At 39.6% G+C, this 25618-nt stretch overlaps 1 protein-coding gene across 2 annotated transcripts; it reads right to left on the bottom strand.

Moving 5' to 3' along the window:
* Nucleotides 1-1934: 1934 nt before the first annotated feature.
* LOC140322932 (beta-1,3-galactosyltransferase 2-like) lies at nucleotides 1935-22568 on the bottom strand. 2 transcript variants are annotated; one of them, XM_072399588.1, is made up of 3 exons: nucleotides 22081-22561; nucleotides 6772-6904; nucleotides 1935-4936 (listed from the first exon to the last, which is right to left on the bottom strand). In XM_072399588.1, exon 3 carries the CDS (start codon nucleotides 4922-4924, stop codon nucleotides 3959-3961), a length of 966 nt encoding a protein of 321 aa, XP_072255689.1. In that variant the 5' UTR covers nucleotides 4925-4936; nucleotides 6772-6904; nucleotides 22081-22561; the 3' UTR covers nucleotides 1935-3958. The 2 variants fall into 2 exon arrangements, with proteins under 2 accessions (XP_072255689.1, XP_072255690.1); XM_072399589.1 differs by lacking the exon at nucleotides 6772-6904 and having other exon boundaries at nucleotides 22081-22568.
* Nucleotides 22569-25618: the final 3050 nt, after the last annotated feature.

The following is a 25618-nucleotide window of genomic DNA, read 5'->3' as shown; positions in this document are numbered from 1 at the left end:
TCCATGCTAAAAAGGTCAAGAAAAACTGATCTAGACCAAAAAACAGCCTTAACCTGAAAACCTCAATGAACTGAAACAATATTGCAAAGAAGATTGTGCCAAAATTTCCCTGCACCGATGTGAGAGACTGTTACAAAAAAATGATTGCCGCCTAAGGTTGTTCTATAAGCTTTTGAATCATGGGGTTGTTAGGGGGTGAATATGTCATTAGTTGTCTGTATGTCTTTCTGGTATGCTTTCATTTTCTTGCTGGCCAGCAAACCTATCTCCCTGTCCACTATTACTGCAAACAGACTAAAGGTGCGTACACACTTCCAATTTTTATCGTTCCAATCGAACGACGAACGATCGATTGGGCAAAAAATCGTTCGTAAAAAAGTAACCAACGACGCCGACGAACGAGGAAAGTCGCTGGAAACGAACGACCGGACTGACGGATCGGATTGGACGACGATCGTTGAACATCGTTCGTGTGTACGGTCGTTCGTTGATCGTCCATGGTCAGAGCATGCGTAATGAACGAACGTCCGTTCACTTTCCTGTCGTGCACATAGTTCCTCTATCGCTCAACGATCGTATCTATTGTGTGTACAATATCTACGAACGATCGTGTCGTTAACTCTATGTGCAGAATCGTTGCTATACGATCGTTCGTATATATCGTGCATGAACGTTCGTCGTTCGTTTTCCAACGATAATAATTGGAAGTGTGTACGTAGCTTTAGGCATTATTCACACTAACATCCAGCATTATCACCTTGCCTGCATTACAGAGTGTGATATGCATGCAGCTGATTAACCTAGGTGAGGCAGAGCTGCAGTTAAACAAAGTGTTTTTGTTTCTTTGGTGTAACTATTTTTTGATAAGTATATTAAGTAGACTGTAAGCACTTCGTTAATGAGTTATGTGAACTGTGTGTATCCCTTTAAGATTGTGATCCTGAGTTTAAAGGCACCTGTGTAATGTGCTAGGAGTCTATCTTCAGTTCAGAGTGTTAGCTGGAGATTGGGCGAGCTACTTGCTGCCTAGGTAGTTGCAGCACCCATGAGGATAATTTATTTTGCTTTATTTTTGCTCAAAATAAATATGAGCATTGCCTCAATTAAATATGAGCATTAACGGCAAATACACCCACATCTCAACAGGGGTGTACTTAGTTTTTCACAGATGACTTCTCCATTTTGGCTTCATTTTTTTCAATATTACTGACACAGTGGAATCTGTTGTGTGTTGTTTTTACACCTGAGGTTAGATTTAAATCATTTTAGAACCTGCTAAATAAATATTGATACAATTTAAAGCTCTCCAGGACTGGCGAGGATAGACTATTATGGGAGAACCTGGGTGACCTAGCAAACCTGGATTGGATTTCTTTAAATCGTTCAGCAAATGTTTTTAAATTTGGACCAAATCCATTTCAGGTTTGCTGGATCACCCATGATAGTCTATCTTCTCCAGTCTTGGAGAACTTTAAAAAAACAGAGTAAACTGTGTATTATGCGATCAGTTGTTCTTGATCTTGTTCTTGATCTTGATATTTACTTAATTTTAGGAACCATTTTATTATGTCCTGAACCAAACCTTAGAATTGAAAAGGACATACTTTTTTTTTCTTGTAATGACTGTACACATTGAAGTCTGTGTTTTGCAATTTCCTTTCTTTCTGAATCACTAGTCAAAAACTTTCAAGGCCGGGTTATATATGATTGTAATTTTTTAGTGCAAACAACGGAACCGCACACATTCACTGCCGATTCACACAAACATCTGAAGGGATTCCCACAGCTCTATGGGTTATCTGACAATTGTACCTGCCTGCCTTAAGCCTGGCTTTGTCGGAAACTTTGGACAGAACTTTTTGGATGGAGCCAGGGAGCCTCTGCCTAAATTGTCATTTATTGCAATGTTAATAAATAACACAAATCTAAATAAATACACCACACATTTGTTTTATTCAATCTGATTCCAATCACAAATATAATTATAAGAGAATTTTCCTTTTTAAAAAAAATAATCTAAAATACAGTGTTGGACTCCTAAAAACTGGAGAAAAAGTATGAACACACATTTGGAGTTCCCATCAGCAACCAATCAGGTTTCATTACATTTCCTTACATTTTATAAAAATATAATAATCAAAATTTCATTTTTTGTATTATGGAGAACAAACCCAATTTTGTGCTCCATTTTTTGGTATTCTTCAATTAGCACCATATTGAAATAAAACAATACAGCATCAATTTTCAGTGTATTAATCAAGAGGTCATTGACAAAATGATTCAATTAAAATAAAATAATGTGGGTTTTAGTGCTGGATTTAGGACAATGGTTTTGGTAGAGATATTGAGGTGAAGGGTTCTCAAAACAACAGGAGAGCTAGATTGTTCTCCCTTCAGAGTTAAGTAAAATAAAATTCTTAGGGCTCGTTCACCTGGATGGTTAGTAGGCAGGTACAGGTGATTGCGCCAACTGCTGGGGATTGATGTTACCTACTCCAACCCAGTAAGAGGCAATGATAAGCAATGGTGGGCTTTGTGATAGAGCCCACATTCATAGACATTATTTGCAGCATGTCAGTTGTCTCCAACAAGGTTGGAGGTGCCCGAGTTACGTCACTGCTTTAAACACACCAGATATTACTTGCAACATATGGCCATCAGTTGTCTACTTAACCCACTGCTTCAATAAATATCTCCACCTCTAAACCTCTATGGACAAACACCAACCTTCTTGAAGTGTACATGCAGTTGGGACCTACGGCACCACTTTAAAACTATCCAAGTGAACAAACCCTAAAGTTACCATGCCCTGTGCAATTGATTTTTTTTTCTTCTGCATGATGGTTCAGGTCTCTGCTTTGGAATTTGGAAATGCATAACATGTGATCCAATTCAAAACTTTTTCTGTGTGCCAGGACAGGACAAAAGAAGGGGGCACCTAACAAAATTGTGGAAACATGCTTCTTTAGGGATCCTCACAAAGTTCCCTTTTTTGTTTGTCCATCTTAATCTCTACACTTAAACCCCATACGGACGTCAGAGGATTGTTGCTGGAAATGATCTTTCATGATGATAAATAGGAGTGCTGTACACAGAGCATTATTCTGTTCAATGGAGAAAGGAGGACGAGTGAGCAGCACCCCGCTGTGTTCTCCTCCACAGGAGTCCTTTATCGAGATGGATTGTTGAACAACATCGAGGGGCTGTTGTGCACGTCAGATTTATGCCTTTTGTCTAGGGCAAGAATCATCTGACATATGTACCTAGCTTAGCACATGATATCAGCGAGGTATAGAGAGTCCAGGTAAAATGAGTTTTTCACTTTAAGAACACTTCAACGGAAAACAATGTAAAATTTGGAGAGAAGCCACCAAAAAGGGCATTCTCCTATAGTGGCACTCATTATAAAAGCCTAAAAAATGTTTACCTTGTATCAGAATACTTTAAAAGGACAAAAAACGTTATTATAATGTTAGGATTTTTCAGCTGACAAAAAAATTGTCCGCTTTTGGAAATTGGGGTAACGGATATGAAAATATCAGCCTGGTACTGATAAGTTAGTTGGCAGCTGACCACGTAGAATCCATTCTTAAAGGTTTTTTCAGTAGACTTATTATAGATATATTTTATGACACTGACTTTTAGTCATCACCCTGAAAGAAGCACTTAAGGCATTATAAAGTAAGTTGGAGACAGGCTAAAGTGGTCAGTATTATCATACGTACTTTGAAATCATTTAGGAATTATATAGCACACTTGTGCTATATAGCAGCATTTGGTTCAATCAAGAGCTTTGTCTTCATTGTAGAACATGGTTGATCATGGAAACGGACCTTCTATTTGGATTAATGGGAAAAGGTAGGTAGGTAAGCATTGTTAGCAGCATTTCACCATTTCTCCCAATTCACTTCCAGATATCTTTGGAGTTAACAATGTTTCCATCACAGCCCTATAAAGTTCATTGCTTGTTGCAAGTCTCTGGAGCGCTGTTAAAATCAGGCCAGAATTTCAGTAACTCTTGCCATGTAAAGTGGTGGACTGTGACAATACTGGCAAACTGGCACCTATCATACTTCATTTTTTCTCCTATGAACCAATTTCCTTCTGGTTTAGAGACCTGAATCCCAATACTTTCCAGGCACATTCCGACAAAAACATCCTCAAATGGGAATATGTGGAAACTGAGGGCTTTCTTGTATATCTTTCCAGCCAGGTCTCCAGAGAAGATGTAGCCAGTGCCAGAACAATATGGTGGATAGACGTCTTTAGAATACTGTGACAATGGCATGTACCACTTGCTGCTTTTGTCTCTTTGTGGTGAAGCGCCAACCACCACCAGCCCAGTATAAAAATTCACTTTGGCAGGAAGCGAAGGGTGCAGGACCTTCTCCAGAAGAAACCAAGGGTTTAAGAACATGTCAGAGTCTACTTTCATAACGTAGGTCACATTTGGGCATAAGCGGCTGACCCATTCAATGCCCATCAATGTCTTGAGAGTCAGATTGTTGTAGGAATCTAAAAAGTCTTGCTGGATTATGTCATGGTAATTGGAGCTCTCTGATATGACAATCTCCTGAGTTTCTTGACTAGATGGTCTTCCTAGGAGAAAAAGTCTCAATATATGGACACCATTGATTAAGGTCTCATTTGCCCATGTCCTCCTCAAGGCATCTCTATTCTGAGTTTCCGGAGGTATGGAAGGGATAAGCAGCAGCAGAAATGGAGGACCATTTGAACATTTCTGGTTCTCTTCTATGAGATAAGGGTACAAGGCATTAACAGGGCTGTGTTTGGTAGGAACATTCTGAGGAGTTGGGAAAATTTTGAGTTTTTGACTTGTGTGTAAACTGTAACTCACTAATATGATAACAAAGAAGAAAAGAATGAAGATCACTTTGAAAACTTTTTTTGGTGGTGACTCCATCCAAGTATTTTTCTGTGTACAAAAAAAATACATTTTATTAGGGATTTCTTGTACAAAAAACTGCACTCAAATCTAGTTTTAAAACAATAAAATGCAGATCATAGTCCCATTATATTCCTACAAAATACATTTAAATACATACAAAATATATGAAAAAAGCAAACTTTTAAGATGCCCTGCCGGGAGGCAACGGGGTCTCGGCTGGTAAAGAATACAGCTTTATATATTTGTCTGTAGGTCTGTTTGCAACAACTTTACTCTGTAACAAAGCTCCCAACATATATCCAGTTCAGCTCCTTAGGCTAGCTGAATAGTGAACATCCAAAAAAAAAAACAAGTCCTGCACCCCACAAAATCCCAAAAAGACAATATTGAGTTCACGGCTAATTGATGGCACACCATTTACACAAGTTTTCTTTCTCAAGATACAGACAGACTAAGTGAAAACAATAGAAAACACCAAATATTTAAGATATATATATTTAGGTTGACATTGATAAATATCACCATAGATATATATAACAGTGCTCAACCCAGGATTTTTTGAGCAGGGTGGGAAGAAATTGTAGGTGGGTGGCATCCCGTTGTGACCCAACTTTTCAGTAGCCACATAAAAACAGCCCGTGGTTACTGAAAAGTGCAGGGTGGTGCGCCCAGCTAACATAGAACTTTTTCCAAAATATCACAGTGTTACTTTAACGGTAAACTCATAGTTTGCCTGGGCTTTGGTGTTCTGGCTCTTTAATATTTTGGCTCTCACTGGAAGCTTTGCTTCCTCTTCCTGTACCCCTGGTCATGGAAAGACACAATAGTGACATAGGTCTCATAAACCATAACACATAATTTCACACACCTGGAACCATGGAATTAAATCCTACCAATTTCTCTGCTACAAAATGAAGTTTTAGCAAATGAGCCAACATCACAAATATGTATAAAGCTTTACAGATTCATTCTTTTTTGATATTGATAACCCCCAGCAGGGTCACTTTGCAAAGATTATATTGTCACTGGCAACAATTCAGTGCCAGTGTAATAATCACCCTTTCGCTTTCACCATCTGATCATCATTTGGCATGACAACTCAGGTCGCTGCAGTGTTATTTAGAAAGCATAAATGGACTGTTGGAAATTAAATCTGCATCTGGTGAATAAATTATGCTGCTTACGCACTGAATAGACTTTTGTCTGAATCTAACTTCACGTTTTATATTGTTTGGATAGCACTGGATAAAATTTTGTCTGACACATTCTAGACTTTAGATTGTCCTATTGTTTGAAATGCACTGGCTAAAGATTTAATGGTCTCTAACTTCCCATGCTTTGGTTTTTCCTATTGATTGGAATGCACTGGATAAAGGTTTGACTGTCTAACTTCCCATGCTATTAATCGTATTCATTAATGAAATAATTTAATGTAACTGTAACCTGTTCTATCCATCAGCCAGCTATTTGTTCTATCTCTCTCTGAACATACACTGTTATCCGATTGCCAGTCCTGGTGTCACATTGGGTCTGTGAACTGCATGATACTCAGCAAAGCTCATACTGACTTATTCCTTTGCATGGCTCACTATCCAACAAGGGGGAAGTTGTGAACTGATGCTTTGCTAATCCAACCCTTAATGGAGCAATACTACAGAAGCAGGTGGGGAGTTTCTTTGCTCTGCTAGCGAGTCTGTTAGTGATTAATTACCAGCATCAGGTAACTCTATTTCCCACCTATCGTTTGAAACCACCAATGCCACTAACATCTGACAAATGTTCAGTATAAAACCGAACTTAAAAAAAGAGAACAGAAGCCTTAAAGTAGCAATATAAATTTAAAAGATTTCCTTTTCACTTACACATTCTTCTTAAAATCCACACTTTAGTTTCAGAACTGCAGAATTTCAATGTCTCCTAACTTCTGCATTCAGCCTTGAAACAAGCAATTATCTTGATTTACGTCAACTGATAGGGTTGGATGTAAGTTTTTTCCTGTAAAAAAGGTTTCTATATTTAGTGATATTAAACATTAACATTAATAGCTGAGCTTGCAGGCATACTCATGTACATAAACATGAAATTCAAGACAAAAGATGATCAATAGCTTATGGCTGCCCAAGCATGAGGGAAAGATAAAACCTTACGATGGATTGGGCACCACCACACAAACATAACATCTGAATGAAATTTTTCTTAAACACCCATTATTATTATTATAATACGCAGTGCTGTACATTGCAGTATGTTTAACGTACACAAGCTATATCATGAACAAATGTGTGTTGTATTAAAGAAAACCAATGCAGATGAGTTGTGAATGTGCATTGAGGTGGCTTTCCAAATGGTAACACATCATCTTGATATGAACCATTCAGCTCCTGATTTTCTACATATCATTTTGTAGGAGCTGTAAAGGATGTGAATAATAAACTTCCATATTTCAATTGTTTATTTATTCAATAACTGGGAGTGTTGTGATATCATGGCAGTCTTTATCACTATGGATGCCCAACAAATGCTGCTGCAACAGTGGATCAATGTTTTAGTGATCTTTATGATTCATTGAGTTGATGCAAAACTGCATGAGGGGTCTGGATCAGATCTCCACTGAACAGATCCTCATGTTATATATATATATATATATATATATATATATACATTCCCTAGGCCTCAACAATAATGTTGGATGCTCTAGATGACAATGGCACTTAGTGTGCAGGCATCAAAAGCTCACATAAGTGAACATAATGGGTCTGATTTATTAAAGATCTCCAAGACTGGAGAGGATACATTTTCATTAGTGAACCTCAGTGATCCAGCAAACCTTGAATTGATTGCTTAACAATGATTTACTATTTGATAGCAAATATGTTTGGTCCTGGACTGGATCCATTTCAGGTTTGCTGGATTACCAAGGTTTAATGATGAAAGTGTATCCTCTCCAGCCTTGGAAAGCTTTAACAAATCAGGCCCAATGTGCTAAATACGTCCTGGTCAATCAGATTTCCCCCTTTTTTTTCCTTTGAAGTGTTAAAGGGGAATAAATGAAACTGTTCTAAAATAAAACCAGGGCCATTTTTTTTACAGGCAAATTAGGCAATTGCTCATTTGCTCAGTCATTGCCTTCATCTTCTCCAGGGTTCCAACTGACAGAATGGCAGGGGGTTTAGGGACCTGGAATATTGTGCATTTGTGACCCCTACTTCATATTTGCAGAGGAGCCCAATCAGCCTAGTAAAATGAATATGTTCCCTATAGCTTTACTATTCTGCCAAGAAAACTCTCATGAGTATGATAATATTTTAATCTGCAGACTTTGTTGATTATTTTATTTATAATAGTGAGCAAATTATGTAATTGTTGAAAACAATTACAGGAAAATGTATTATAATTCCCATGTTTTCCCATTAAAAAATATTAATAAATAAAAAAAACTAATCATGTAAAATACGTCCACAGATGCTAAAAGAACCAAGACGTAGCCATTAAAAAATTCTATTTCTAAATGATTCCCCTGTCCATTTTCTCTAGAGTTCATGCACTAAGTCCTGGGGGCAGTTGTGTGTTGGGAGACACAACCAGTCTCCCGAGGCTGAGCGGGGTCTTGCTATAGGTGACGACTTTGGTGTTAGATTAGAAGACTGGTGTCTGGTGAGGACTGGTGCTGACCAGGTGTATACATTACAACAGGCCAGAAACAAAACTACCCACAGTTATGGAGGATCTCCGCCAACAAACTCAGTTCCTGTCAGATGCTGGTAACCAGTTGGCACAGCGCGTGGTTGTTCAGGAGCTTCAAAGGCAGAATCTTGATTCTGCTGCGGCGGCCCCTACTGTGGAACCCAAGATTCCTCTGCCAGAAAAAATTACAGGTAACTGCCAAAAGTTTGCAAATTTCATGAAGGCTTGCAAGTTATATTTTCAGCTGCTGCTGCTCTCATCTGGCTCAGTCCCAGAGAGTGGGGTTAGTGATATCCCTTCTCCAAGGGGATTCTCAGACCTGGGCCTTCAACCTGCCTGAGGGGGATCCAGCCCTCTCCTCAGTGGACTGTTTTTTCAAGGCTATGGGGATTCTATATGCTGAACCAGACCTGGAATAAACTGCTGAGGCAAAACTTTGTGGTCTTCAGCAGGGTTCCAGGCCCGAGGAGGAGAATGCTGCAGAGTTTTGCAGCTGGGCCATCAGTTCACAGTGGAATGATCCAGCTCTCTGCAGTTAGTTTTGCTTGGGCCTAGCCAATTGTGTGAAGGATACGCTTCTGAATTACCCATTTCTGAATTCCTTGGATGAGAATATACATTTGGCCATCAGGGTTGACCGCAGGCTTCGTGAGTGTCACAAGGAAAGACAGCTTATATCTGCTACACCCTCAGGACCCCCTATCACCTTTGAGCCCACGGAAGCCACGTATGTGTTGAGAAGGTCCCATGGTCACCTTGGTCACCTCGTGCAATCCTGTGCTCGGAAGAAGCCAGGGAAACTTCAGTGCCTAGGTGGGCTCCTGGATACCCACCCAGGCAGACAGGTATTTCCATTAAAGTCTAATCGTGTCCTGTTACCATTTGAAATTGCCTGGAATTCGTCTGCTAAGCATTGCCAGGCATTCCTGGATAGCGGTGCTGCTAATAATTTCATGGGATATATCTCTGGTCCGCTCTCTTGGAATTTAGGTTGTTAACTTGGCTGAACCTATGTTTATTGGCTATTGATGATTCCCCTTTGCAGCAGGAAAAAGCAACATCTAAATCTTCTGAGGTTTTGGTTAAGGTGGGTTCAGCCCACTCAGAAAAGTTAACATTTTTTCTGCTGAACATTCCTGCCACCCCGGTAATTTTAGAACTGCTATGGATGCAAAAGCATACCCCATAATTGATTGGGAATCTGGGCAGATTGTAAAATGGGGGAATACATGTGTTGGGAAGTGCTTAGCTAACTCATTGCCTCTTTGTTGGCAGTTTCAGTGAGGATGTTAAAGCAGATGGCCCACCTCATAGCCTCCCTGAAGCTGGACCTTGTTCTGATTCTATCCACCCTAGTAAATCTCCTTCCATAGCTCCAGCTAAAACCCCCGAGCCACTGCCCACTCCTGAAAAACCCCGGTCTCGAGTTCTGCAAAAATTAAAGCGGGCTTCTGGGCTTCAGTAGTAATACTGAAAATCTGTGGGTGGAGGGTCCAGGGGCTCATCTGTCCAGCAACTCTGTGCTGTGCGCCATCGCAGTATGAAACCCAGAGGCAATTACCTCCTGACATAGCCCTGCACTGCTATTGGCTGCTGGGACTTTATAGCCTCTCTGATCCCAGTCACCAGTGCCTATTGTAGTGTATAACTGGCCTAATCTGTGCTGAAGTTTGTTTTTGTCTGATTTATTGTTGCTGACCTTGCCTGTTCCTGACAATGCACTTGAACTCAGCCTAGACCGACCTTTGCCTGTGACCCCGACTCTGCTTGTGCCTTTTCCTTTGTACTTCATTTGGTGGACTGATCTCTTGTGTATGACCTCTGCTCTGTATTCTGGACTTTGCTCTGTTGGACCCTGGTACTGTTTTATCTGTGGGCTCCTGGCTTGCTGCCAGCCCATCCCCAGACACCATCCCTTGCCCTGAGAGGGGGGGCTTGCTATTGGTGAAGACTGCGGTGTTAGATTAGGGGACTGGTGTCTGGTGAGGACTGGTGCTGACCAGGGCCTTACAAATCCCTTATGTTGTTGCCAAATTATGACCTGCAGCTACTAAAGCAATTGTACAGGGGCAATGTAATAGAAATGTATTGTAGAATGAAATGGATTTTTTTTAAATGCTACATTAAAAAGAACATTTAGAAATGATAATTGAACCTATGTAGTACCAGGACAATGATTCTTTTTGTCTTGTAGTTACTATCTCTGCCACTAAGAGGTAGTGTTACATTTATTTTTTTATATTGTATTGTATGTAGTGGAACTACATGGCTTTGATATAATTTTTATCCTTTTTTTATATATGATATAACAAAGGCCCTAGCCGGGTGTCCATTGCCATCCTGGCTGGTGAGATTTATATTTGAAGCAACTTTCCAATGAGTAATGGACCCAGCCAAAGTAAAAAACACAGATGTAGTTACAGATCAACTCAAGGTTACAGCAAAGATGTCCTTGCGAAATGAGTGTTTGGAAGGCATGGATGAAAGCTGTTTTTTCAGTCACCTATGCAACAAACTAATCAAAATAGAACTACCAGTCCTGAAAAGGTAAAAGGAAGATGCGGCTGGTAGGTCAGGATACATCAAAGACTAAACCTACCAGATAACATATAAAGAATAAAAAGATCCCAGTGCTAGTCAAAGTACCCCAAGCATAGATAACAACCAAATTATTCACATGCAAGCGTGAAACTTAAAAAAAAATGTGGGAAAAGCTATGAATAGTGCAAGGGAGACTAAGTTTTATCAAACTGTAACTTATTAGAAAGTTATACCAGATTTAGGCTATGTACACGTCAGATAATTGCCATCCCATACGAATGGTTGTGCTCGCCTTAGGTGACAATCTGACCTGTGTACAGTCAGGCGGATTGATTAATGGCCTGTAGGTCTATTCACACCTATGAAGGAGAGCACAGCAGGGTGCTGCTCGCTCCTTCTCCACCCTCCCCACGCCATAGAACAGAACCTCTCTGAGTGTGAATTGCTCGTCTGTTCATCTGTCACTGGAAACAACCACCAAAGATCCCTGGTGCAGAGTCAGGTTAGAACTAAACCCGGCCATAGAGAAGTTTACACCTTGTCAACATACATTTGCAGGGAGCCAACTTCCCTCCACATGCATGGATACATATCTCCAAAATATTAAAGTCCGGGATCCAAAAATAAACAAATATTCCCCAGCAAGAATTTAAACTCAAAAGGCATCCCTGACCAAGATTTCACATCTTCTCCAGCCCTATTCCCCACGGCAAGATTGAAAAAGAATAAAAAATGTATTGCTGATATGGAGCACTTGTAAACTTTTGTATTTTCTACCATAATATATTGTAAGCTCTTGTATCTTCTTTATCATCCTTATACCCTAATACAGTGTTTTTCAACCTTTTTTTGGGCCACAGCACATTTTGTACATTAAAAAATATTATGGCACACTACAAACCAAAAATGTTACAAAATGACACTCTGTAGCTTAATACAGTATGTATATTGACAATATAGTTTCTCAATTTATACTCACGTGGGCATGTTTTGAAGACTTGGTTGAGGGGTGCCCACACTTTTTTGTCCGGCGAGCTACTTTTAAAATGACCAAGTCAAAATGATCTACCAACAATAAAAATACTAAACCTATATATATAAATATTTATATTGAGTATACTTTATATTTAAAATATATATTCTTAACCTTGCATAACAGCATCAACATGTATGGCACAATACATAGTTACATAGTAGGTTAGGTTGAAAAAAGTCCATCAAGTTCAACCACTAGGGAAATAAACATATCCCAGATATAAAACCCTAAAAGACATAGTTGGTCATGAATTTTATGGAGGGTAATGCATGCACAAATGGTTTGCATGTTTTGTTGTTTTTAATTTTTATATTAAAGAATTTTCATTGTTACTGGTATTGTTGAATTTTACAACTGTTAGTTACTTGGCAACTAAGTCGTGTGTGTGTGTATGTACCGTGTTTCCCCGAAAATAAGACCTAGCCTGAAAGTAAGCCCTAGCATGCTAATCATGCAAGGGTGAAATATATTCTCTCCCCTGAAAGTAAGCCCTATTGGCTTCTTCGGAGGATGTGGTCATGTGGTACACAGAGGGATACTAAGAGCTTCCTAGGAGAGAGCAGGAGATTTTCAAAGCACTGGAACAAGGGGTGAAGAAATTGCAGGGTTAATTAACCTACGGTAGTCCTGTGTGACACTACAACTAATAGGAGGTTGGTGGATTCTTCTTTCAAAGGTCCTTGCTAGTATTTCATTCATTACCAGCAATGCATATTTATTGATTTTTTTTTTTCTTTGCTTTTACTCTTGCTTTGTCTTGATTTATATTGGTTGCTGTTTGTGGTCAACTAAGCTTTGCAAGTTTTATTTCTGTGTCTGCATGTTACTGTGTCTGCATCATATGTTAGTCATATGAGTCATATGTTAGTTGTCAGCACATTTTCTTGTTATGTTGCACTTGTTTGCTTATAAAGCTGTGTTTTGTTTTCATTAATCATTTTTGTCTATTCTTATTCATGACTTCATGTTTATAACAGAAAAATCTTTGATTTTGACAGGTCACAGGTAACACAGAGGTAACTTTCTATAGCATTGTAATATTGATTAAAGGTTTTGGTAAAAACAGATTTGTGTACATGAACAAATACAAATTTTTGTACATGACAAAAACCAATTTTTGTACATGAATAAATATAGATTTTATTGTACATGAGAAAAATAAGACATCCCCTGAAAACAAGCCCTAATGCGATTTTCAGAGGTAAAATAAATACATTTTGATATGTATGTATGTGTGTGTGTGTGTGTATATATATATATATATATATATATATATATATATACAGCATTTAAATTCCCTTACATTTTCTTTTTCTATTATTTGTAACAAAGGACTTGCTAAAAAGCTGCTAAGCTTTAAAATAATAGAGTGCAACACATTGTGTGAAATGTGTAATTATTTAGTAGGTATATTTTTGCACTCTTTATTCATGTCTGTTAACCATCCTGGCGTTCTAATTCTGTCTGTATTTTTATGCAAAAAGCATTACATTGTTTTGCATGGAAATGTATTTTACATGTAGGCCTATAATTCTATAATTCCAAATTATATCTAAGTTAATAAACTTTATATAAAAAAACATAAAAAAAAGGGTGCATAAAAATACAGAAACATGTAATAGAACTGTAGTAGCATGCATTATATATATATATATATATATATATATATATATATATATATATATAAAATAAAGAATTCTTGGTATTGGACTCAATACAGCTATTTTGTATTGAATCCAATAGAAAAATATTTGAATTTCCCGTCGTGCCTCCTGCAAGAACCGACACATACCGACGTCTCTGGGAAACTCCGGAGAACGTCAGTGCAGTCGCCGGGAGAAGATCAGAGAAGGAGGACGGCGCCCGAGGACCTGGACAGACGAGCAGGACACCGGGGGGTGCCAAAGGAAGATGGGGTTATTGTTTTTAGCGACCCCAAGTGTGATTTGGGATTACTGTTTTTGCCGGTAAAATCCACCCTGAGTCACACTTGGCAATACTGCTGGGGGTGTTAATGGAATGTAAATCTCTCTTCCATTTAGTTATATTCTGGAATGGTGCATGGTTTCTCTAGTACCCAGTAACATGTTATACCCAAATATTGATAAAAAATGCTAGAAAAAAATGAGGCATCTTTAAAGCCTTTGTCAAATATTTGTGACATGTAGCAGCCACTCTACAAAAAAGGCGTGTATATTAAAATCCCCTGAAAGTTAGATCTTTAACAACCACTAAAAATCAAGATACTGGATACAGGGAAAGGAACAAGTATATGCCTTCAATTTATAGGAATATACATAAAAAGAGGTTCTAGCTAAGGTGCAATATGACTCACCCAAGGAGAGCAGCCTCTGTATTCCTTTGTCACACTATAGGTCCTGTGCTACCACAAGCCAGGAACTATGGCAACCCTTGCTGTTATAAGTGGGCGGAGCTAGAACTGAGCCAGGGCTTTGCAATTGACTCGTAGCCATGGCGATCCACTCCTGACTTAGATCATTTTCAACGGCACATCTGAACAAATCTTACGGCACGCTAATAGATTGTAAGCTCTTCTACTTTTTGTATCTTCCTCTGTACCCTAATAGATTGTAAGCTCTTCTACCCTGTGTATCCTCCCTTTCACCATAATAGATAGTAAACTCTTTTACCTTCCTTCTGTATCATCTTCATTCCCTAATGGATTGTAAGCTTGTTTACCGTCTCTTCCCCTATACCCTGATAGATTGTAAGCTCTTCTACCATCTGTATTCTCTCTTATTCCCTTCTACCACCTGTATCCTTTTTATACCCTAATAGACTGGAAGCTTTGCCTTTTTTATATCCTCCCTTATAGAGTGTAAGCCCTTCCACCTTTTGTATCTTGATTTGAGGTCCTAGTAGATTGGTATAGGGCAGAGGTAGGCAAACTCAGGCCTTTAGGCTGGATATGGCCTAACCAGTATTCCAGTCTGGCCTAATGCCCCCTAGTTATGTATTGTTGAATCCGGCCTAATTGAATTGTTGCGTTATTGCGAGTTCCCGCGATACCGATATCATAGTTCCCGAGTTCCCGCACTGTAACCCCAATTACTATGCCTAAAGATCAGAAGCAACGCGCAGCCACAAGTCTCCGGAAGATTGACCTCAAACGTCGTGTCTTCAACCCCGAATGGACTGACAAATTATTCTTCGTCCAACGCAGCAACAAAGCCCTGTATTTAGTGTGCAACGACACCAACAGCATGTTCAAGCGGTCAAATCTCAAGGGGCATTTCGATGCCAAACACATGCACACGTACAGAGACTTTTATTGATTTCCACCTTCAGCTGTCACATGTTCAGTTTCCAATGTTGTTAGCCCATGCCAAGCATGTGATCGCAATGTTTAGCAGCACTTATTCATGCAAGCAGCTGTTCTCCAAGATGAAGTTTTGTAAAAACAAGCTGCGCTCTCAGCTCACTGACAATCACCTTAATGACATTCTGTTGAAGAACTCCTCATCATTAGAACCTGATCTGTATCTGTCTCTAAGAACATGCAACATCATGTTTCTCATTGATCGTACTGTATTTTTAAATAAAAAACCTTTCCTTGGACACCTTGTTTCTTCTGGCCTAGTGTGCCTTTTTGACCTCCTGAAATGGCCTAGTAGTCCAAAAAGTTTGCCGATCCCTGATATAGATACCCTCAGCAACAGTCCACGCACCAGCAGGCTGAAGAGGGGCCATCACGGGGCAAGGTTAACCACTCTGGTAACCCTTGACACACACACCATCACAGGTAGACTGCCACCACGTGCTTAGACGGAAGGGTGCACAGTTACCCTTAACAACTGCAGTTAGGCTTCTGCTTCTTTAGTGTCGCCCCCTGCCACTCCAGACAGGTATGTCTTAGTAATTACAATGTTTATAGTAGCATTTGGGTTAGCAAGTTACATTATTTCTACTTGGAGAATTCAGAGATATAGCTTACACTTTTTTAATAAGTGTTTAATAAGTAAAAACATACAAAAACAGTGCATACACAAATGCAGATAAATAAAGAATAATCTAAGAACAATAACAGAACCATACCAGAACTATAGCAACAGTATAAAAAAGTTAAAACTGTGAAATAATACTAATATAATAATAGGTAGAGTGGGTTTGCCTTGGTTCAGGTTGCGGTGAAAAGTCTAAGTTATCAGCCAGAGTCACTGGGCTCCCTGCAGTGCTCAATGTGTCAGTGCCGTTGTCTTTAGCAACAAGATGATGTCAGTGAGAGCTGTCTCTGCTAGACTTAGATGGCTTTTTCTAGGACAACAGAGGTGGGACTAATACAACAATCCAATGACAGAGGGGCTGTGTCCACATGGATTATGATGCTTTGTGGACACTTCCAAAATGCCCTTGTTCTAACCTTGATTATTAGTTCTACAGGTACAGGTTTTATGAACTGCCAACCCCTAGATTATTAATTACTACAAAATAAGGAGTTCAGAGAACAAACTAGGCATGTCTGGGACTTATGTTTCACCAGGACAGGCTACATATGGTTTCCTGGGGCAAAGGAAACTAGTTCTTGGTCTCAAAATACTCACCATATTGATCCAGCTACAAATCAGCCAACTACTGCTTTATACAGAATGGTATATTGGAAATATAAAGATTAAGAATAAATGTGATGTTTGTGAATACATCTCAGAGTTCAATCAGGGTCCACTCTACTAGCCTTATCTGAGTTTTATGACACCTGGAGACACAAAACTCCAACTTTTACAATGGGTGCTGTAAACTAGAGGGTCTGGAAGGATGCTGGGTGTCAGATCAAGAAACATCCGATAAGGTGCAAATTTATGACCCTGGTCTGTTAAGCTACGTACACACTTCCAATTTTTATCGTTGGTAAACGAACGACGAACGATCCTGCGCGATATCTGCGAACGATCGTATGGCACCGATCCTGTACCTACAGATAACGACACGATCGTTCAAAGATATTGTACACACGATAGATGCGATCGTTTGAACGATACAGGAAGTGACGTGCACCACAGGAAGTGAGCGAACGTTCGTTCACCGCGCATGCTCAGACCATGGACGATCACTGAACGACCGTACACACGATAGATGGTCAACGATCGTCGTCCAATCCGATCCGCCGGTCCGGTCGTTCATTTCCAACGACTATCCTCGTTCGTCGGCGTCGTTGGTTACTTTTTTTACAAACGATTTTTGGCCAATCGGTCGTTCGTTCGTCGTTCATTTCCAACGATAAAAATTGGAAGTGTGTACGCAGCTTTAGAGAGACCATTTCCAACAAGACATTTTAAAAGAACACAATTTATATTTTAAAGGGGAGATCGGGGGTTAATATTTTCCTCAATATCACACTATGAATGGCCTAAAATAAATGCCGAATCTTCCCTGACATCCACCAGGCAATTGAAGCTCTGCTAACTGGTTACATGGTTTGGTTGGTTGCCCGCTGGTTGGAAGGTGCCCATTGGCTGGTAGTTGATAAAGCACATTTTTGCACATTTAAAAAAAAATATTGACTTACCTTTTTTAAAGTAATAAAATCTTGTAACGCATTAGTGTTTCTTTTCTTCTGTTGAATCTCACTTCTCTCCAATTTTGCTCTGCTTAAGATCTAGCACAACTAGTTTCTAGGTTCTGGTTTGAACCTGTGCAAGAAATTTGTAAAGTGGGGTGGAGTTAGGGAGCTGCGGCATAGATAAGAAGCATGTCCCAGAACATTTGGTTTAATGGCATCTCCTTTGCTGAAGCCATGATATGCCCAATCCTGTTATTTCATTTTTCAGGCCCTTGCAAATGAGAGTAGCCATGGTCTATCAGAAAGTCAATCAACTGGGCAAGATAGGCTAAAGGGTTTTAAAAAAAGCTAAATAAACCAAATTTTGGAATTTATTTTTTTTCTTGGTATTCATTATTTATTAAAGCTCTCCAAGACTGGAGAAGATAGACTATCATATGAGAACCTGGGTGATCCAGTAATTTGCTGAAACGTTGAAGGAGACCATGAAATACTACGGCTCTTTTCTTGGTGTGCAATGTCCCTGCCATGGGCTGCCCATTACTGTCTGGAGTTATATGATATGCTAGACTACAAGCAAATGTAGAGATAATAGAACATTCTCTCTTCATCTCCCAATGGTGTAAGGCTTACAAATGCTATACAAGTTTATGAATCAAATTGCTCATTAGTCAGATGCTCCTGTAAGCAAATATAGGTTAATTATATGCATAGCCCAAATATGTATAAAATCACCCATCATGTCTTTTGTGGAACTTTCCTCCTCACTTCCTGTCCCTGAGTCAGCCATTCATGCAAGTTGAGACCACAGTGATATTGTCTGTGATACTTTATGCTGTGTGGGTTTTGGTAAGAGGCCATACATCATTGCATGCTTGAGTATTTGCTGTATTTGCAATACTCCACATGTATAGAAATCGTATGGATTAGAAGTGTATAGAAGTGTATTGGATGTACCTCTAATAAACCAGTTTAAATTAGTAATCTGAGAAGTTCCCCTGACTTTGTTCACACCTGATATTGATTTTTTTTTCTTAATCTAAGAATATCCCCTTACTTTGTTCATACCTGTAACCAGAGTTACCCCACAATAGGAAAATATTACCAATTTGTCATAATGAGTGGTTCAGTTTTTCACACTTTTATTGATTGTTTGAGCATTGTTTATGAGCAACTTCCCAGTGCAGTCCTATTATGTGCCATATTGGTTATAGATATTGAGTTAAACGGATCAGACTTGTTTATGAGTACAGATATACATAGACCGATAAGACCTTAGTGAATAGTGAGTGCTATAAATCAGTACCATTGTACTTGCATAACATGAGTAACTGTCTAAGGTTAGCTTCCACTGAGGACATCTTCCTGAGACACACTTCTGAATTTGCTTCCATGTTTGCTTCTGGATGAACATGTTTTGCTTCCTTGCAATTGCCTATCAATGTGACCTCTCCCAAATGAATAGGAGAAGTCTGTGTATATGAGTGCCCTTGCCATGGGGTATGTGCACTATTGCGGTCTTCAGCACAAGGTAATGGTCAATCCCCAGCTCGGGATCCTGCCAAGCTAGACACATATTCCGGTACTCTGTCGGTCTTGCTGATACAGCACAGATGGGGAGGATCGGTCACTTGCACCGCACTGCACAGCAGAAGGCATGCAAAAGGATTGGCAGGCATACTGCGCAGACTGATGATATGTGTGTAGTCTGATTATGTGGTGATGGCTGCAGGTAGTGTATCTGGTAATATAGATATATAGATTATATAGTATAATCAATGTGACAGTCTTATGTCTTAGTATATTTTATCATTTACAACAATAATCCTCAAAGTATTATTGACATAAGTTTTTGAAATGCCCAATAGGCCTGACAAAGGCTTCTCCTGGAAGTGACATGTGCCTATGTTAATGCATTTGTCCTAAGTAGCCTTAGGAGACAGGCGGATTCCCAGGCCTACCAACCTACAGCTGTGAGTGTCTGCAATCAAGAAATACTTCGAATAAAGGCACAGAGTACCCATGCCTATGATGGACTTGATGGATTGCTTGGGCATAAATCTTATAAATCTATATTATTGGACTTTTCTACCACAATCATGAAAATTATGGACGGTTTAAGAAAGCACAATAGACTGCGGGGAACTACCTAAGTTGCTTTTCTCTTTTTAACATATCAGAAACCTAATTCTAACTTTCAAAGAAAGTTTTAATGCATATGCTAATAACTGAAGAACTGAGAATGATGAATGGAGTCCAGACATAAACAATCGTTGTCTTAGGTTTGGCTAATGCTTCGATAGTCACAAGCGGGGGTCTGTTGCACCTCAAGATTGTTTATAGATATTTGTAGATATATGTGGATAGATATAGATGTGTATATATAATGTATATGTGTGGGGATGTTCCAGGGACAAATTTAAATTTTGGAGGGATTTTTGTTGCGGAAAATCCCTTTATCTGCTAGGACTACAGTATCCAAATCTCTCAGAAGTGATAAATGGAAAAGAGTACAAGACTCAGAAGATTAGCAAAAGACAAGTGGGCAGGTCTAATACCACTGGCTGATACCAATAGGAAGGGTGGCAGAGGGGTGTCATTTGCTTATCTTGAGCTAATACGTGTCCCTCTGCCCTTCCTCCAAATAATGTGTGGTATCCCTTTAAAAAAAAAAAAAAGCTGCAGGATATTTTGAAATGGAACAAATGCCTCACATACAGGGAAATAATGGCTTATTATTTTTACCTTTCTTACACGGTCATAGCACATACCTTACAGGGTCAGAGCACACTGTTCCATCTGATAAGTAAACCTTTTTAACAGCATATTCTGCATTTATGGATGCACAAGTTTTGCATTTTCTATGAATGCCTTGCGTGCTGAGTTTCGGCTGATTGTTAACCCACAAATGTACTATGAATTCACCACATACACATTGTTAAAGCAGAAATAAAGTTCAAAATTTTCTCTCTGCTTCAATAGATTTGCCACACCATTATTACTTTTAGGGAAAAAATCATTTTTGAATTACCATGAAAGCCGATTACAAGTGTAATTTCTGTGATGTATGGAAAGCAGGAGAAAAACTTTAAAACCAGGAAGACTCCTGTGACAGGTCATTAACATGCCTATGCCACATGCCTTCTTTCCACACAATATGCTTTAATTGCAGTGCAGAGTTCAGTAGAACATAACACATGTAAGGTACCTAAACCAGAGTGCGGGGGTCAACAGTACATAACCCACAGTTAGCAGAGACCAGGAGTACCTAACACAAAGGGAGGGGGGCCAGGAGTACGTAGCCCACAGAGAGCAAGGACCAGGAGTATCAAACACACTGAGAACAAAGGCTAAGAGTACCTAACCCACAGAGTTCAGGAGCCAGGTGTATGAAACCCAGAGAGTTCAGGGGTCAGGTGTATGTAACCCACAGAGTTCAGGGGTCAGGAGTACTTAGCACTCCCCCTCAGCCTTTCCTTCTGTTCTCTTTATCCCATCTGTGATATTGGAACCCCATTTCTTCCTTGGATCTCCCTCTCTTGGATCTCCCTCTCCCTCTTCCTTGGATCTCCCTCTGTCATGGGCGGTTTTAGAAAGAGTGGGGGCTTTGGGAAAGTATGAAGTGAGGACCCCAAATTTACAGCATTTCCGATTTTTTTAAACTCTGTGCCAATCTGTGAACTGTGATCTTGAGAAAGCCATAGACAATTGCCCAGTCCCCCGCCCCCAACACCAGTCCTGCCCACATCCTACCCATCCCTGTACCCTGTCTGGGCTACCAACCAGCTTCATCCCCATCTCTTCTGGACCTCATCTCTTTAACACACTCAAGAATTTATTTTTGATCCCTTTCTGTCCCACCGAATCCTGAGCTACATATTCACGATAACTGTCAGGTCCTCACCTGCTTATCCTATGCACCCAAATAGGTTGCCCATGTGTAACGCATTATGTCACGCAGACATCCTACATTTGCATTTCCTGCTTATACTGCTGCATCATCTAATTCTAGAAAAAATGTCAAGAAAGAAGTGTCAATCAAGTCAAAAAATGTTTTTCGTCTTACAATACAGGAAGTAAAAATCTTTAAGCGAGGTATAGACAGATGTACATAGCTAACAAAGGCTTTAAACATTCTAGCCCTCCAAGGAAAATCATTTTTATTTCTGTAGCGTTTGACATGCCCTCCCCTGCCCTCTTCACCTTCCATTTGGCAAAACCTTGTACCCTGGGAAAGCAGTCAAAACCTGACAGGCTTTTAACCCTTTCCCACTCCAAAACACAAAAAGTTAAAACGTTTTAGCTGAGTGTGAACTTTCAAACATACAGTGTAAAAAAGGAAGGAAGCCATATGGTCATTTTAGAATATTGTTCGATGGAGAAGTCACTTACCAGCCTGTACAATACAGTTTTCTGTCTCCAGATCAGACATTCCAGGGGTATTTAAGGTTTATTTCCTGACTTTTTCCGATGTTTCCAGATATAGAAAGAAATTTTTTCATAATTTTGTTTTAGTCCTCGTGGTGCCCAGACGCTTCCTTGTACTGGCTCTGCACCCATAGAGGGAGGGGGTCTGGGTGTATTTAGGAAGTCACAAGCTCAGCGCTTCCTTTCAATGTATCTGCACTTTTTTTTTTTTTGCTCACTGATAAATGAGAAACCACAAAGCCAGGACAGTTATACAAAGAATGATAGCTTATTGGCTGTAAATGGCCGTGCCAGCAGCGGGCTGTTTACCTTGAATTGGCCCCAAATGTCCATTGTGTAATGGGAGAGGCCTGGATTTAGGAAATTTCAGGCTATGGATGGATGTGGAACAAAAAAAGCTACATTTGCAGTAATCGAGCCAATTTGCACGGGACTGGAGCGCAACCATGGGTGTGGCAGGCAGTCGTAGCTCTTCACTATCACACCGAATGGTTGGGTGTGACTGGCATTGTGCCGGACAGATATCTCCTTCTTACAGATATCTAATAGTTATAAAAATATATTGAAGCTTACTTAAACTCTAAAATGTTTATTATACATAAAAGGGTAGACATTAAAAAAAAAGGTAGACAACCCTTTTATTTAAAGTAAAAAGTTTTTTTTAATGCAAAGGGTGCAGCACCTCCCTTGATCGCTGAAGTTTAGGGCATGCGCAGATCGAGCCCTTTCATCTATGGGTAGAAAAATTGCAGCGCAGTGAGATCGGCAATCTTTTTTCTCAATCTACGTCACCCAATTTCACGCCTGTGCAGATATTTTAGATTTAGTTTTGCTTTAAAATGTAAAATATATATTTATTCCATAGAATTAAGATATCTACCCCCTGTGTTGATACATAAGCCTATGATATCTGGGTACTATTTGGCTTTAGAAATACCTCCAGGAAAAGGGGCAACCACCTATGCCAGGTTTTGCTGCCTTGCCATTCCTGTAAGTAAGACATTTTCACCATTTTTTTTCCATGTGGTATATTAGTGTTTAATAAATATTTAATTTTCATATTTTAGTATTTGTAAATATATTTTTGCATTATTTACTGATTAGAACTTGCTAAATCTTAGGGTTCATTTCTTTCCTGAAGAATGGGAATCGTGTCCGTGAAACGTGTTGCGAATGATATATTGAAAGTTCCATTCATTGGACTAATGGTTTTAAAATGTTGATTTGTATATGATTGTAAGAAACAAAGTCACACAAGCACGTTTTTTTTAGTGGCTAGATATATTAACGAAGTTGTGAAGACCAATAAACATGGTAAGTGTAAAATACAACATTCTTCAGTTTTTTAAACACTCTCCTCTTTATCATAGGATATCGGGGGTGGGTTTTCGTAGGAACTTTACAAGCACTTTTATTAAAGTAAGGATGACCCTATTCATTTGATAAAAGGGACCAGTTATTTGGAGTTTAGCGAAACAAAATCCTTAAGTCTCTTTCCTGACACATGTTTCTTATTATCCAGTTTTTAGGGGTTGGAATACTTTTCCAAAAAAATAGGGAAACCTAACCATACAAACTCTCCCTCATATCCAAATAGTATAAGATTGCCCTTCGCTCAGGCACTGCCCTCTCAGGATTCTGCCCTCTCATTTACCCCCCAAAGTCAGAACATTTCCAGGTCCTGTCACTATGCAACATCTCCAAAATTTGCCCCTACCTGTCCCCAGAGACCACCAAACTCCTTGTGCATGCTCTTACTATCTCTCGTCTGGACTACTGTAACATCCTCCTTTCTGGTATTCTACTAACCCGACTCTCTCCTCTACAATCTATTATGAATGCTGCAGCCAGACTCATCCATCCTTCCCTCCGCTCCTCTTCTGCTGCATCTCTTTGTATTTCTCTTCATTGGCTTCCATTTCACCTTAGAATCAAATTCAAGCTCCTGTGCTTTGCCTTCAAATATCTCCATAGTTCTTGTCCCACTTACCTTTCTGACCAGATAGAAAAATACCCCCCCAGCCGCTCTCTTCACTCCTCCGATGACCTACTAATGACTTCCTCACTCATAACCTCATCACACACATGGCTCCAAGACTTTTCTAGAGCTGCCCCAACTCTCTGGAATGGTCTTTCTCGTCCTTTTCAGCTTGCTTCTACTTTCTGCTCATTTAAAAGAGTGCTCAAAACTCATTTTTTCAATCTCGCCTACCCATCTTCTGTCTTTTAAAACCCCCATTACTTCCCACCATTCCAAATCTCTCCTCCTATTGTGTGCTAATTCCTCCACCTCCTACATTGTAAGCTCTTCCAGGCAGGGTCCTGTCCTCCTCCTGTGTCACTGTCTGTATGTGTTTGTCATTTGCAACCCCTATTTAATGTACAGCACTGCGTAATATGTTGGCGCTATATAAATCCTGTTTAATAATAAATGTATTTTAAGATTTATGTAGAATGTGATCTATTTGGTAATTTAAAATAAAGATATTGTTGATAATTTAAAACATGTAATGTGTTTATTTTTTTAAATCATGTTGTGAGTTTTTTGTTTTTATAACGTCCCAAAATTTGCATGGGGTTGGTTTTTGTGCTAAACTATTCCTAACTGTCTAATGTTGCCTGTAAAAATGTTGTGTTCTCATGTCGAGCCATCGGGTGGTGCTGTTGGCTCCTTTAGCTTGGTGAATAAATTAATTGTAACTGCCCAGGGCCCTCACCTTCTCAAGGGCCCCATCTGGCAGATGGCAAGGAGCTGAAAATCTGTGCATTTGAGTCCCCTAGCCCCTTTACCCAGAGCTTCTTTATATCTAAAACCATCTCTGTCTACAAAGTGAGAGAAATCCTTTCAGTGGAAAATTTCCATTCATCTCCTGTTAAATTTGGGATTTTCCCATCACTGACTACACTGGTAACATCTTGGTTTGTATCAACATCTGTACAGCACAGCTGGAGTGTGGGGGGAGTTTAAAGTGTTAGTGGATGTGATCGGTCTGAGATTGGGGCTGGGATAGAGAACAGTGTTAATAGGGATTGTCATTTCCATTGATTACCTTCAAGTGGGGGGCAAAGAGTAATATTACTTATCCTTTAATCCTACACCATGAGAATTCATTCTTTTTATTAAAGTATATGCTAAGGAAAGAAAAAAACACACGCACGTGCAGTACAGCATTGAAATACATGCACATTTCCACATTTATTTCCCCCAATGATGGCCCTGCAAGTACAGAACAAACCCTGCCAAGGGTGCATTCAGCTCCTTAGCCCTATGCTGGGGCTGACAACACACAGCTTTATTATGGACAGAGTGTTGTCAGCTCTCCTTTTGCATCTAGTACAGGGGTGGGCAAACTTTTTCAGTCAGGTGCCACAATATAAAATTTGAAAGAGGGTCCAGGCTGATGGGAGAGTGGGCGGGGTTACGCCATCATGATGCCACTGAACTTGACATCATGATAGCATAACTCCGCCAACTCAACCATCGCCATTCTGAGCGTGTGAT

This window comes from Pyxicephalus adspersus, chromosome 2 (assembly GCF_032062135.1).
Source record: "Pyxicephalus adspersus chromosome 2, UCB_Pads_2.0, whole genome shotgun sequence".
Lineage (NCBI taxonomy): Eukaryota > Metazoa > Chordata > Amphibia > Anura > Pyxicephalidae > Pyxicephalus > Pyxicephalus adspersus.
Note: the sequence above shows the minus strand (reverse complement) of the source record. Positions and strands in the feature narration are given on the sequence as shown.

What these genes read in the sequence shown, in the direction of transcription:
- LOC140322932 (XM_072399589.1), bottom strand. Translation starts at nt 4,924, where the DNA reads ATGGAGTCACCACCAAAAAAAGTTTTCAAAGTGATCTTCATTCTTTTC.